This window comes from Palaemon carinicauda, chromosome 22 (genome assembly GCF_036898095.1).
Source record: "Palaemon carinicauda isolate YSFRI2023 chromosome 22, ASM3689809v2, whole genome shotgun sequence".
Lineage (NCBI taxonomy): Eukaryota > Metazoa > Arthropoda > Malacostraca > Decapoda > Palaemonidae > Palaemon > Palaemon carinicauda.
This window is the reverse complement of record NC_090746.1, coordinates 17,417,958-17,434,490: the sequence shown is the minus strand read 5'-3', so window position 1 is coordinate 17,434,490 and position 16,533 is coordinate 17,417,958. Positions and strand designations below refer to the sequence as shown.

The 16,533-nt window shown below is 37.5% G+C and overlaps 1 protein-coding gene across 5 annotated transcripts in view; it reads left to right on the top strand.

Annotated features, from left to right (window-relative positions):
* Abcd3 (ATP binding cassette subfamily D member Pmp70) overlaps window positions 1–16,533 on the top strand; it is a 367,264-nt gene that overhangs the window by 247,990 nt on the left and 102,741 nt on the right. For all 5 annotated transcript variants that reach the window (XM_068346001.1, XM_068346000.1, XM_068346002.1 and 2 more), the window contains exons 8-11: window positions 1,196–1,408; window positions 1,676–1,745; window positions 4,894–4,985; window positions 5,696–5,882. In XM_068346001.1, coding sequence (XP_068202102.1) covers window positions 1,196–1,408; window positions 1,676–1,745; window positions 4,894–4,985; window positions 5,696–5,882 — 562 coding nt within the window. The remainder of the gene's footprint in view (window positions 1–1,195; window positions 1,409–1,675; window positions 1,746–4,893; window positions 4,986–5,695; window positions 5,883–16,533) is intronic.

Here is a 16,533-nt window from a genome sequence, read left to right as displayed (position 1 = left end):
TTAATATGTGTTTACAAAAAGATACATAATCATAGTGAGTGGGGCTGCGATGATAACTGTAAGGTTTCGATACAGTTTACAAAAACTTACATAGTACATTCATAGAGTTCGACTGTTGTCCCAAATTGCTATATTTGAAAGCATAAACAAACTATCATAAAAGACACTATTCATAGAAAGATTTTCAATCTTCTATAATTAGTGTGGTTGACTATAGAGTATGTATGTGGTTAAAATTCTAAATTTCCATAACTGAGAATTTTATTTCTTTGGTACACTTCCATCAGAACGACATGGCTCAAGCCAAAAAAAAGGGATTTTGACAGGAAAAATCTACTTTTGGGTGAGATAGCTGTTATCCTGATGGACCCGCCTGTTACTTTTCACCCCCCCCCCCATTCTTAGTGCGAGGCCATGCTCCATACGATGGCTGTTGCTGTAATGGCGAACCAACAAACATGTTTACAGTAACACACTGGGATCAGAGTCGTAACGACTCTCCCACGTATCCAATCCTATCCCATATCCTTCGAGACAAGGTTAACGCTATTCGAGGAAGGATAGCCGAGGTTGTTTTAAACACGTCCCTATTACACGATATCTCTCGGGATATTCGCTCCAGGGGTTAGAACTCTGTGATACCTCTATAGGTAAAATTCCCTGGTATATCACTCGCAGGAAATATCCCAAGCAGAAGCTGCCTAGAGGAACTTCCATCAGGATGACATGGCTGTCTCACCCAGTAGATTTTTCCTATGTTAAAATTCCTTTTTGTGTCTGCCTCCTTTTCTCTTATAATAGTTTGCATTAAGCTTTCATCATCATCATCATCATCATCATCATCATCATCATCATCATCATCATCATCATCTCCTATTGACGCAAAGTGCCTCAGTTAGATTTTGCCAGTCGTCTCTATCTTGAGCTTTTAATTCAATACTTTTACATTCATCATCTCCTACTTCACGCTACATAGTCCTCAACTATGTAGACCTGGGTCTTCCAATTCTTCTAGTGCCTTGTGGAGCCCAATAGAAATTTAGGTGAACTAATCTCTCTTGGGGAGCGTGAAGAGCATGCCCAAACCATCTACCCCTCACCATGATTTCATATTTATTGTATTTATTTTGTCTCTGCCTGCTTTGTATGAATTTTTAATTTTCAAATTTTCATTTAAAACATTTTTACATCACAGGCACCTAGTGTTATGATCCTGTATCTCATCTTGTCGGGTTCAGTTCTTACTCATCTTCGACGACCTATTAGTAAGTTTACTGTAACTGAACAACGCTTGGAAGGGGAGTTCCGGTTCGTTAACTCTCGCCTGATTACGAACTCAGAAGAGGTTGCATTTTATCAAGGAAATATACGAGAGAAAAAAAATATCGACTCATCCTTTGGAAGACTGGTAAGTATCCAAAAAATGAGTAGTCATCACTATTTTATTCATGTGATGGAAGACCATCATAGGTTTTGTCTTCTTTCTCCTCTATTCTCTAGTGTAATGTACAATATTTAAGGAGGCTCAAGTTATTGATAGTTTTTGTGGTGAATATGATAATAAAAGGAGAGTCAAAGTACTGTACTGTATGTCAAATATACCATTTGTGTAGATATTATTATTAAAAAGTTTTTGTTCATACCTGTTCTGTTCATGTGTTTTCAATTTTTGTAGGTTCAGCATCTTCGCAAATTTATCTCCTTTCGGTTCAACATGGGCTTCATTGATAACATCATTGCTAAATGTAAGTTTTTACAAATAAATCTAAACGAGGTAAAGAATTATAGATTTTTGGTTTTATTCCTTTGAATAAAGAGTGAAGCCTCAACTTTAGGTGGAATTGAAAATTATATTTCCAGTGTTGCACAGAAATCCCTTGAATTTGGTCAGGATATTTGTATGACTTGTCTTGATTAGTGCTGTTATTGACTATGTTCCCAATGAGGTTCTTGTTTTTAAACTTAGATGTAGGAGATCATCTCATGTTATTTTTTAATTTTCAACTTTTAAATTATAAATAATTATTGATGGATACTGTAGTGACTACAGGAATATGATTTCTGGTGCACATTGAGGCAGTGTTCTTAGCGTATTCACTTTTTAATAACGAATGCTTATGTGATTTGACATTCTACACTAGCTTACACATTTGACCCCGTCATGATCTGGGCTCCTTCTTTGCACACTTTATATTATCCATATTATATTAATATTATTTTATCTTTATATTGTATTTATATAAGTTCTTATGGCACCTGAGTGTGCTCTTTAAGATGATATGGTAATATTCGCACACGGGTCCAACAACTGGGATCTGTAGTTGGATGGGATGGTCTGTAACGTATGGAACATTGCATTAACCCAACAAGTTAAAGCATTTCCTTACTTTGAAATTAAATAGCCCACTGATTTCTGTGTATTAGGTAGGTTATACAACCCTTGAAAATTATGTTATGTGATGAAAAAGTCATCTCAAATGATCTAGGATCTGCAAGATTTGATCATTTGTATATCAAGGTCCTCCTTAGTCAGCTCCATTTCCTGCCCATCAAAGAACTCCAAGACATCATCCTCAACTACTTCCTGGAAGCCCTTGGCTGTCATACTCTGTGTTGAGGCTGTGATATGCTTGACTGTCTGTCTGAATGCCTCATCAGGAATGAATCCTGCCAAGACCTTCCCACACTCAGACCTCAGCAGCAAGCAATCACATTTAGGATTGGACATCGTTGAACAATTTTTGAATGACAGAGAGGTAGCCTGTAATATTGAAAGCCTTTCAGTACATCTTTACTTGATGTGTGTTATTGTTGTCCATGGATGTTTGGCATTGGTGCCATCACACTTTTACTGTAATGGGCCTTACTGTTTGTTCACAAATCTCTGGTCCACTGGATGAGTGATGATGTGTTTGGCAGAAAGAACATCACTTCCATGTTGTTATGAAGTACCTGGATGAAGGTTGGTTGTTCTGGAGCATTGTCAAGTATAAAAGCAGGGCATTAAATCCTAACTTTCATTCTGCAGGTATTGCTCAACCTCTGGCAAAAGGCAATGATGGAACTAATGAAGAGGAGGTCTCTCGTCCCCCACACCTTTTGTTCTATATCTAGTACACAGGCAGCAAGTTCATGTTGTCACTATAGAGTGGATGTAGGCTGGCAAACTTCTAGATAAAGCCAGGCCAGATAAGGTGATTTATGGTATTTACATACAAGATTAATGTATACCATGGGAAACAAATTATTAGAATTGTATTTAAAGTCATACATACATATTTTATAAAGTGCACTAGAATCTAGTTTGTACAAATGTGATTTTTATAAGACAAAAGAAAAAAAAATTAATAAAATTAAATTTCAATCATTGAAAATCAGACAACCCTTCCTTGCAGTTACCAAGTACCTCCACAATTTGTTCCAAAGTCATCTCCTTTGCCTCCTTAGGTGTAACTTAAAAGGATTAAAAAAACTCTCTCAGGTCCATAGCAAGAATATAAAATAAATATGTTTGTGAGACAAAATCCCAGAGATGCTTACTAAATGGCAGATGCAGCAAGACAGACAGATTATCCCCTGGAAGTGGCATTATTTGACAAGGGAGAAGAACCACAGAAGCAAGAACCCTGCAATGAGCACAAATCATAACAAAAAACATGCTGCGAGAATTAAAAAAAAAAAAAATTATTAAAGATAACTAAAATTCGCAAACTTTTAATTTGTAAACATCGAGGGATAGCTGTACAATATATGAATAGTTTTATTTGTAAATTTCAAAGAATGCTTTGACAGTATGCTGTTTATAATTACAGTTCATATCTGTTCACTATATACTAATGGTTTCATTGCTAAAGTCTGAATTTTAATGAAACTGTTGTGTAAGAGAAGGAAGTTGAGAGTTAATGTGGGTAAGAGTAAGGTTATGAGATGTACGAGAAGGGAAGGTGGTGCGAGGTTGAATGTCATGCTGAATGGAGAGTTACTTGAGGAGGTGGATCAGTTTAAGTACTTGGGGTCTGTTGTTGCAGCAAATGGTGGAGTGGAAGCAGATGAACGCCAGAGAGTGAATGAAGGATGCAAAGTGTTGGGGGCAGTTAAGGGAGTGGTAAAAAATAGTGGGTTGGACATGAATGTAGAGAGTTCTCTATGAGAAAGTGATTGTACCAACTGTGATGTATGGATCAGAGTTGTGGGGAATGAAAGTGATGGAGAGACAGAAATTGAATGTAAGTAATGAGGGTGAGAACGGGTGTAAGAAATGAGTTAGCAGCTAGAGTGGATATGTTGAGGTGGTTTGGCCATGTTGAGAGAATGGAAAATGGCTGTCTGCTAAAGAAGGTGATGAATGCAAGAGTTGATGGGAGAAGTACAAGAGGAATGCCAAGGTTTTGGTGGATGGATGGAGTGAAGAAAGCTCTGGGTGATAGGAGGATAGATGTGAGAGAGGCAGGAGAGCGTGCTAGAAATAGGAATGAATGGCGAGCGATTGTGACGCAGTTCCGGTAGGCCCTGCTGGTTCCTCCGGTGCCTTAGATAACCCCGGGGGGGGGGGGGGGGGGGGGGTTAGCAGCAGCAGTAGTAGGGGATTCAACGTTATGAAGCTTCATCTGCGGTGGATAACAAGGGGAGGGTGGGCTGTGGCACCCTAGGAGTACCAGCCGAACTTGGTTGAGTCCCTTGGCAGGCTGGGAGGAATGTAGAGGAGAGGTCCCCTCTTTGTTTCATTTGTTTGTGTTGGCTACCCCCCAAAATTGGGGAGGTGCCTTGGTATATGTATGTATGTATTGTTACTTGAATCAAATGGTTAATGATTGTAAGTTGTTATGATTTAATAAACTAACAAGAAAGTTTGTGTATCATAGAGGTAATTAATAATGTTTTTCCTTTTCTTAGATTTGGCAACATGTGTGGGGTTCACTGTTGTGGCATATCCATATCTAACTGCATCAAAACTTGCCAGTGCCGAGTACAAAACACGGATGCAGGTTAGTTATTTTTATTTTTTGCTTTGTCATTTCTCCAAATAATAACTGATATGAAATGAAATTTAAAGACTTTGGACATTTTCATGAATGTTCACATTTTTTTATCTTTTAGATTTAGATTTGAATTAATTGAATTTTGTGGATTGATTTAATTTTTTCTAGTTTATGTATTTTGAATTGTTCAACATTTATGGTAGTCAGGTTGAAAGGATTTACCAACATGTGATAAAGATTTTATATTTCTTTTGTTTTATAAGATATCTTTTTTTATGCTTAGATATACATGATTGTAGGAAGTATACTCTTTTAAGAAATAAAGTGGTGTATAAGAGAACGGCACAGTTTTATGATTGCGACTTTATCTGTAAATAGGGGCATTGAGTTGGTGTTAGAGACAAAAAACTTTAATTTTAATAGAATTTTTGTGCTTTTATTGAATTAGAGTATTAATTATGTTGGGATTTGCAAACTGCTTATTTTTTTATATTGATGTTGACATAAGGTTGTAGAAGACCCTGTTTCTGTCACCAAGCTGTGATGAAAAGATTTTCAGTTCTGAGGAAGAATGAACAAGTTGGGTTTTTCTTCACTATTTAGCACCTCAACAAAAAAAAAAAGTTTGGTAATTTTCATGAAATTAAGATGATTTTCTGTGAAGTATAGTATTATTGACTTTATTTAGATATTTGTACAAAATCACATAATTGCAGGATTATTATAGGAGTGGAAGAATGTTAGTGAAACTTGCAGAAGCTATTGGGAGACTTGTCTTAGCTGGAAGAGAATTGACAAGACTAGCTGGATTCACAGCTAGAGTTCAGGAGCTCATGACTGTACTGGGAGACTTGAATGCAGGAACATATCAACGAACGATGTTAGACAACAAACTTATAAATGGTTAGTAAAGATCAGTTTGTTCCGGCACGAAGTACAAACCTTTCAGCTCTTTACTATGAAGATATATTTTGGCGACACCTGAAATTGGCCATAAAATTTTTAGCTAGTTGGTGGGAGGGGTAGACCAACCACCCAGCTCACACACGCAGTCACCAACATAAGCCACATTCTATGTCGGCTCGGAAAAGAACGGACGTCAGTTTTCTTATGCTTGACTCGGTTTAACCATTAATAATAAACCAACTGGCCTGATATATTAAAACATTCCCTTTTCTCATGTATGAAAGAGTGTGTGCATGCCTTTAAGAATGCCAGTTTGTCCAGGCACAGAAGAGTGCCAATGCGACACCTTCTTGTTAGGGCTGGAGAATGATCCTCATGTATTTTGTCCTACATGCAGAGGACACGCCTGTACACAGGAGTCTCCATGTAACGTGTAGGGAGTGGCCTTCTTCCCAGTGGCAGCAATTTAGTAGATGCTGGAAGAGGAAGGCAAAGAGAGATTCTTCACCTTTGGGTTCATCCTCCAAATCGAAGAAACCTTGCTCTCTTACTCCAGAATCTGCCATCTTACTCCAGCGGCTCGATGCCGTCACTCAGACTCTGCCCGGACCAGCCCTCTTGGAATCATTCGAGTAAGAGTGGAGAGATTTGATTCTTGGACATCCCTGTGCGGCTGAAATCTTGGTTGCTCCCCTTAGAGAAGCAACTCAGACTTCCTCTGCAGGGGAATCTCTCCACTTGTTCTGTACATCAACTGTGGCCCTCCTTGGGGCTACCAGTCTCTCCTTGTAAGGAATGCCTCCTTGAGTGTCTTCGGCGAGGGATACAAGTTAGGGTTCTATTGATCTTTCCCCCTCCAACACACTGGCGGTATAGCACTGAAGGAGTATCTTGTGTCCTTAGCTGGTGTACCAACAGCGGCTGCCCCTCCTCGGAGGGTTCCTTTGGTGGAATTCCTCAAACACTTCCCACTCGTAGGATAGATGCCCTTCACCTACCATTGTGGGACAGTGTTTTTGTTCGCAGAATTATCTTGCCACATTGGAAACAGGTGTCGATCGTACTTCCCACCTGCGGGAAAGGAGACGTTCACCTTAATGGTCACCGCTGAGAGGTTACCTTAAACAGGTATGAGAGTCTTCTTTACTACATTTTAGCCCTTTGGAGTGTAACATTTTGGAGGTAGACGATGGGGTTGTTAGGCGGCTGTTTACAGCTCTCACCCCCCCACCATCATGTCCTTCGGTCACATCAAAGCACTAGCCACTTTGAAAGGCCAAGTTCCACCCTTGAGCTTAGGGCTTCTACCTCTTACTGGGTAGAACTGTAGCCCCTATAAGGGAAGGCCTCTGCTCTGGGACATTTTAAAATTCTGATATGTGGCAAATATAGGCTGTAAAAATAGGCCCATTGGTTTACCTAGATCATGTAATGTGAGTGGACACACCACTTGTAGACATACTTTTCCAACTTAAAATTATAGAAAATAGATACAAATAATGGGGAATTCAAGGAGACTATTTGAGAACATACTGAAGGACTTTTATAGAATTTGAAAAAGATTTAAGAGTAAAAAGTAATTGCTAATTGTTAAACAGTTGCAGTGTTTGGTGAATCATGGCCTGTTTTTGTGTTGCTTTCTACCCCAAACAACAGTACAATGCCGTTCAAGCGTTATGTACCTAAATGTAAGGGAAATTATAACAAGGTATCAAAGTTGATATTTTCAAGTTTCCTGAAAATAAACAAGAAAAAATAAATGGCTTAGGAACATCAAAGATTTTCAATCAAACTGCAAGTCATAGGGTATATAATATATTAAGCATTTTCTCTCTCTCTCTCTCTCTCTCTCTCTCTCTCTCTCTCTCTCTCTCTCTCTCTCTCTCTCTCTCTCTCTCTCTCTCTCTGGGGGAAAGAGAATGCCAAAATGGTGTAATACATGTAAGATATGGTATTCCATTAATAATCCTCAACAACTGATTAGAAACTGTGATGCCTGCCATGTTCCAACACACCCTACATGTGCTGAAAGACAGCAAAAAATAAAAAATAGAGAGACAGTTATTCTGCTCAACATGCTTAGTCTGAATAGAAAATATAATTAAGTCGAGACTAAATCAGCAAATAGTTGAAGATAAAGAAGAGGAAGAAGAAGAAGCAGAAGGAGAAGAACCAAAAGAGAAAATTGAACAGGATATGTGTAAGGATGCAGAGGAAATCAATGATATAACTTATGATGCCATCCAACAACATACTTACGAAGAAATAAATTATCAGATGGAAACAAATAATAGACCCAAGAGACTCTACCCGGACCTACATACTTTTAGGGAAGAGCAAGAACAAGAAAAAAAGAAAAGAAAGATATACAGTAGTCTGCAATCTACTGAAAAGAGGGAATTGCAGATTTGGCATCCAAAGATATGTCATAATTATGAAATATATGGTAAATGTGCGTATTTAGACGGATATGGAGACGAATGCAGAGATCTCCATCCAAAAATATGCAAAAACCTAAAAGAAGGAAAAGGATGCAGTTTCAACAAAAAATGTCGATATATGCATCCTGCAACCATGAATGAAAGTAAGAAAACTCAGCAAACTGAAAAGAAAAATGAAACAAAAAAAAAGAAACAAAAAAGTAGGCCGCGTACATACCGCGCTATGCACCAAAGGCCCCAAGATATGAGGCCTTTCAACCCAATTTTGCACATTTAGAGCCCAACTACAAAGAATGCATCTATAATGCCAGGGGTTGGTGCAGATATGGGGATAATTGCAGGTATACACACAAAAATAAATATGAAGGCAAAAGAGCAAATATAATAGAAAAGTTGGATTTTTTAATGGCAGAATTCCTGGAAATGAAGAAAAGAACATCATATCAGAAGAGGAAGGAAGCATGGGAGAATCCATATTATTACCATTGAATAAAGGGGATGAAACACAAACCATAAAAGTTATGAATGCACAGGGTTTAGTCACGAGTAACTCTAAAAGGAAATTAGAGTTCTTAGAAGAGCTGACCCAAATTGAAAAAATAGATATATTAAATATAAGTGAAACATGGTATTCTCAAGAGACTGGCAGTGATAACCAGATAAAGGGTTTCAAAACTTATAGATCAGACAGAACAAATAGGAATTAAGGGGAAACCGCAATACATGGAAAAGACATAAATCAAGGAAAAGTCTGTGAAAAATACAGCAACACAGAATGTGAATTGATTGCGGTAGAATTTGAATTTGAAAAACTAGTGAATATTGTAGTTTACAGACCCCCAAATACTAAGGAGTGACATAATAATAGAAAAAAATAGATGATATATGTAGAAACCATAAAGACTGGAATATACTCCTATCCGGAGATTTTAACTTTCCTTTCGTGGATTGGAAAGAACGGATAGAAGAAAGTGGTTGTATGTTTACATATAAAAAAGAGAGTAATAGTAGCACAGAAGATAAGAGGCAATTTGAAAAGCTTCAAGATATGCTATTAGAACATAATATGCAACAAATAAACCACATTCCAACAAGAAAGGAAAATGTCCTAGATCTAGTTTTTGTGAATGAGGTGAATTATGTTAAAGAAATAGTGTATAACACGGGAATTTCAGACCACAATGTCATAGAATTAATAGTCCATTCCAAAGCAAGTGATCGCAGAATTAATCAAAGCACAAAACGTTGGGAAGGATATGGAAAATATTTTTATAGTAAGAATATAAAATGGTCAGAAATAAATGAAGAACTGAATAAAGAATGGAAAAATGTATTTGTAAGTGATAATATACAGGTAAATACGGACATACTGTACAAAATACTGGAAAAAAATGTTGAAAAATATGTACCGAAAAAAAAAACAATAAACAAAAGACATGCATACCAAGAGACAGAAGGATCTTATTTCAGAAAATTAGAAAGTGGAAGAAAAATCTTGCAAAAGAAAAAAATGTGTGGAAAATGATGGAAATAAAATGTAAGATTAAAAATGCAGAACAAAAGATTATACAGTCGAAAGAAAATGAAAAAAGGGACTTAGAAGAAAGGACACTTCAAACTATAAAAAAAAAAAACCAAAGTACTTTACTCCTATGCAAAAAAGATGAATAAAGGGAGATTAGAAATAGGCCCTCTAAGAATTGAAGGACGGCTAACGAATGAAAAAAAAGGAAATATGCAACATATTAGCAGAAAAACATAAGAGTGAGTTCACGCCAAGAATTGCGATTGAGAATAATGAAACAGAAATGAGAGAAGAAAATGTTGAATATCCAACGGATACAGTGAGCCCTTGCCACTTTGCGGTTCGACTATCACGGATTCACGACTTCGCGGATTTTTTTCATAACGCATGTATATACATATATCGCGGATTTTCCGGAAATTTCGAAAATAGCCGCGATACATGAAGACCCCAAATATTTCGTTAATTCCATTAATAATTAGTAATTTCTGCTCTTACTGATGGTTCATTGCATTACATATGACATATAATTCAGTACAGAAAGAAATAAAACACGAAAAGAGAATGTGATCATACGATAATTCAGTATACGTAGTAAAATTAAATCGAACATGAAACGCAAATCAGATGTAGTCTGACTTTGTCATATTTGAATGATGTAAGGCTGCTGATGGCTACTACTACAAATGTAATGGATGTGCATCTTTTCCATGAATCTTTTGTATGTATACATACGTAGTACTGCATCCAATAATATTCTTTGTTGCAAAAATCACATCTCGAATAAGCGTACATATCCTACAACAAAACAAGCGTAAAATAGCGTACATAAAGCATACTGTTTATAGTACCTTGTATTTGAATTTGTAACTACTACGTAGCATGTAAGACGGACTGTGATTGGTTCCAGTGCTGATAGATGACGAATCAGCTCCCAAGTTTTGTAATCTAGCATGTGATTGGTGTTTTGACCGCTTCTAATATCCGCAGCATCTTCTCGCGGCCACTTTGTTTGCCGCTCTCTCGCCGGGTAGATGCTGCTACATTACTGTGTAACTTTAATCTGTGCTGTGCGTGACAGTTTGAAGTTGAACTTTTTGTTGAACTTTCTGTTTAACCCCTACAATGGCTCCCAAGCGTTCTGCTTCTACTAAGGCTGGTAGTGAGCCTAAACGCCACCAAAAAATGATGACGATTGATGAGAAGGTGACACTTCTCGATATGTTGAAAGAAGGCAGAAGTTACTCGGCCGCAGCCCGCCATTTTGGAGTGAACGAATCCACCGTTCGCTACATTAAGAAGGACGAGGCGAACATTAGAAAGACGGCTGCCATCACCTTTAGCAGGTCAGCGAAGCGAGTTGTTACCACTCGTGATAAAACGATCGTCCGTATGGAAGGTGCTTTAGCAGTCTGGATTGCCGACTGCCGGAAGAAGAACATAGCCTTGGATACGAACACCATCCGAACCAAGGCTTTGGGTTTGTATGAGAATTTTGCGGTAAAGGAACCTCAAGACGACGATGGCGACCATGCTGAAGAAGACGAAGATGATTTACTAGATGAACCTCAAGCAGGGACATCCACTGATTCCCAGCCTCAGAAACAACGTTTTTCCACCAGCAAAGGATGGTTCGCGAAGTTTCAGAAATGCTTCGGCCTGAAAAGCGTTTCCCTGCATGGCGAGGCTGCTTCCGCTGACACTACCGCTGCTGAAACTTACGCGAATGAGACATTTAAGAACATTATCACTGAAGGTGGATACAAGCCCGAACAAGTGTTTCATATAGATGAGACCGGCTTATTTTGGAAGAGAATGCCGTTGCGAACTTTTCTGTTCAAAGAAGAAGCCAAAGCCTCTGGCTTTAAAGAATTCAAGGATCGCGTTACCCTCGTGATGTGTGGCAATGCTGCTGGATTTTTGCTAAAGCCGGGGCTTATTTACAAGTCGAAAAATCCTCGCGCTTTGAAAAATAAAAATAAAAATCTCCTTCCCGTGTACTGGATGCATAATCCAAAAGCATGGATGACAAAGATGCTGACCTCCAACTGGTTCCACCAGTGTTTTATCCCGCAAGTCAGTAAATATCTCTTAGAGAAGGGCTTGCCATTTAAGATCCTTCTCCTTATGGATAACGCTGGTGGATACACAACTGATCTGTCGCATGAGGGCGTTCAGGTTGAGTTTCTGCCACCCAACACAACGTCATTAATTCAACCGATGGACCAGGGGGTTATCAGGGCGTTCAAGGCCCTCTACACGAAGAATACCTTGGCGGACCTCGTTGCGTGTGTGGATGCTGCCCAAGATGATGAGGATGAAACATTCAATTTGAAGGCGTACTGGCGAAAGTACACAATAGCCATGTGCCTGCAGAACATCCAGAAGGCACTGAAAGAAATGAAACCTGCTACTGTTAATGCAAGCTGGAAGAAGTTGTGGCCCCAGATTGTTTACAATGACGAGGGATTTACACCTGCTGAGGTTCAACATTCTGCAATACGGAAATCTGTGCAGTTGGCTGCGATAATTGGAGGTGATGGATTTGGCGATATGACGACTGAAGACGTCGACGAGTTGTTGGACTGCCATTCCCAGCCGCTAACTGACGCAGACCTAGAAGACCTGACGAAATCGGCTAGTGAAGGAGACAGTGAAACACATGAAGAGACCCAAGAAAATGTCGAAGAAACAGGCTTAACATTAGAACGGCTTGCCAAGCTCTGCAACCTTGCGAAGGAGTTGAAAGAATTGTCGCAAGAGTGGGACGAGGATATGGTTCGTTCTATGCAATTCTGCAACAAAATCGATGAAGACATGACTCCCTACAGGATGCTCTTCGAGCGAAAAAAGAAGCAGCGGCAGCAACTTCCGATCACAATGTTCTTACAGCCTCGCAAAAAAGAACCAGTTCCTCCTGCTACTATGCGTTCGGAAGAAATTGAAGAAGTGTCCCAGGAAGAAGTTGAAGAGGTGTCCTAGGAAAAGACACCTCTGTCTGAAGAGACGTAAAATACTATCATTGGCTGCATAGTAGAAGACATCATCAGCTTCATCATCATCATTTCTACTGTGCAGCAAATTCATCGCCATCATCATTCAAGTTTTTCTTCAACTTCTTTCGTGGTGAGTACAGTAACAATCTTTATTTTTTTATACTACTTTAATATTCTAACATTTTAATATTTGTGCCTGTTTTAGGTTAGGGTACTGTAGTACATGCATTAAGTGTTCTGTACATTAAAGGGTAGTTTGTTAACAGTACTACATAAAGGGAAGGTTTTAAAAGTCTGAATATACATGTTATAACCTATCATATTTTTCGTTTATTACATTTAAAACAATCTCTCTCTCTCTCTCTCTCTCTCTCTCTCTCTCTCTCTCTCTCTCTCTCTCTCTCTCGTAAATTATCATTCGGTCATTAGCGGCAGTTTGTTATTGTTGATTAAACGGCAAAAAAAAAAAAAAAAGATTGTTTTCCTGCTTTGCTACGTATGTAGGATTTTATATAGATACAGTAAATAATATTTGTAATAACATATTTACTAAAAGCTTTTAATATCATTATTTATCACTTTCATCATGCGCGTTTAATGCATTCGTTTGTTTATTACGATCGAAGATGGAGCGTACAGTAAACGAATGGAAGGTTTCCGTTTCAGGCGGCATCATAAAGAAAAACATTATATAAATGGCATTCATTTCATTTATTTGGAAGTCCTAAGAAAAATTAAGTAAAACATTGGTAATAACAAAATCAACATATAATCAATATAATCGATGCAAAAACTAACCTATACACAGATGTGTAAATGTGTTTGTTTCTTCATTATGATCAGAGATAAACGTAAACAAAACATTGGTTGTCATTTTTTATCGTGCTTTTTGGCGTGTTTAGGAAACGCATGATATAAAATCGCCTTTGATATTTGTGCCTGTTTTAGTTTAGGGTACTGTAGTACAGTGAACCCTCGTTTATCGCGGTAGATAGGTTCCAGTCGCGGCCGCGATAGGTGAAAATCCGCGAAGTAGTGACACCATATTTACCTATTTATTCAACATGTATATTCAGACTTTTTAAACCTTCCCTTGTACGTAGTTCTGTTAACAAACTACCCTTTAATGTACAGAACACTTAATGCATGTACTACAGTACCCTAAACTAAAACAGGCACAAATATTAAAGGTGATTTTATATCATGCATTTCCTAAACACGCTAAAAAGCACGATAAAAAATGGCAACCAATGTTTTGTTTACATTTATCTCTGATCATAATGAAGAAACAAACTGGAGGTAGAGCTTTGCTTATTACCCAGACATATTTCCCATACTTTTCCCTTAGAACTACATCACATCTTCCTACTTTAGATATATATATATATATATATATATATATATATATATATATATATATATATATATATATATATATATATATATATGTGTGTGTGTGTGTGTATATATATATATATATGTTTATATGTATACACATATACATACCTACATATATACATAAATACATGCATACATATATATATATATATATATATATATATATATATATATATATATATATATATATTACTGTATATATATGGGTTATGGAAAAAATCCGCGAAGTGGTGAATCCGCGATGGTCGAACCGCGAAGTAGCGAGGGTTCACTGTACATGCATTAAGTGTTCTGTACATTAAAGGGTAGTTTGTTAACAGTACTACGTAAAGGGAAGGTTTTAAAAGTCTGAATATACATGTTAAATAAATACGTAAATATGGTGTCCCTACTTCGCGGATTTTCAGCTATCGTGGTCGGATTTTGAACCTATCTACCGCGATAAACGAGGGTTCACTGTATAGATATTAATGAAGCAGATATTGTCAAGGCTATAAACAAAATTAAAAATAATCGGCAGCCGGACCAGATGGAGTTCCAGCGATTTTGTTAAAAAAAAACTGCATACATTATCGCGAAGCTGCTTGCAATACTGCTAAGACAAAGTGTAGATATGAGCGAGATATATGTTAACCCTTTTACCCCCGGGGTATTTGGAAATTTCCAACCCACATTTTGCAGTATATTTTTTTCCCAGCACATTTTGCAGTATATTTTTTTAAATTGCTCTAACAGCCTTAATTTTTGTCATAGAGAGGTCAGGTTGGTCTCATTCTCTTGGAAAATGCCTGAATTTTCTCAAAAAATTATCAAAAAATATGACAAACAAATTTTTATAGCATTTTTTTTGCAAGGACGTACCGGTACGTCCATGTGGGTAAAGGGATGGCTTTTGTGAAACGTACCAGTACGTCCTTTGGGGGTATAAGGGTTAAACATAAATTAGCTTATATAACCCCTATCTTCAAAAGTGGATCAAGACTATAGAGGCAAGCAATTATAGACCTGTTAGTCTAACATCACATATTATGAAAGTGTATGAGAGGGTAATAAAAAAGAAAATAATGAATCATTTGGTTAAAAATAATTTGCTTAATATAGGTCAACACGGTTTTGTGCCCGGAAACAGTACACAAACCCAACTGATAGCACACTATGAAAAAATTTACAAAAATATGATAAATGAAAAAGACACAGATGTGATCTCTCTAGATTTTGCAAAAGCCTTTGACAAGGTAGACCATAATATATTAGAGAAAAAATGAGAAAGCATAATATTGTGGGAAAGATAGGAAAATTGGTTAAAGAATTCCTGCAAAACAGAAAACATAGTGGTTGCAAATGACGAGAAATCAGATGAAGCTCAGGTAATATCTGGCGTGCCACAAGGTACGGTATTAGCTGCACTGCTGTTTGTTATTATGATCTCAGACATAGACTGTGATGTTGAAAACTCTGTAGTGAGAAGTTTCGCCGATGACACAAGAATAAGTAGAGAAATTACTTGTGATAAAGATAGGAACTCACTACAAAGAGATCTAAACAAAATATATGAATGGGCGGAGATAAATAGGATGGTATTTAACTCCGATAAATTCAAATCAATAAATTATGGAAACAGAGAAGGAATGGTATATGCATACAAGGGACCTAATAACGAGACAATCACAAACAAGGAATCAATTAAAGACCTTGGTGTAATGTTAAATAGGAATATGTTATGCAATGACCAAAGAGCAACACTGTTAGCTAAATGTAAAGCAAAAATGGGAATGTTATTCAGACACTTTAAAACAAGAAAAGCTGAACACATGATTATGCTTTACAAAACATATGTACGTAGTACACTCGAGTACTGCAATGTGATATGGTACCCACACTACCAAAAGGATATTGCACAAATAGAGAGTGTACAAAGGTCCTATACTGCTAGAATAGAAGAAGTTAAGGACCTTGACTACTGGGAAAGACTGCAATTTTTAAAACTATACAGTCTAGAAAGGAGAAGAGAATGCTACATGATAATACAAGCATGGAAGCAAATAGAAGGAATTACTGAAAACATCATGGAGCTAAAAATATCAGAAAGAGCAAGCCGAGGTAGATTAATAGTGCCAAAATATATTCCAGGAAAACTAAGGAAGGCATACAAGACATTAATCCACTACGCACCAGCATCAATAATGCAGCGACTATTTAATGTGCTGCCAGCTCATCTAAGAAACATATCAGGAGTGAGCTTAGATGTGTTTAAGAATAAGCTCGATAAATGCCTAAGATGCATCCCA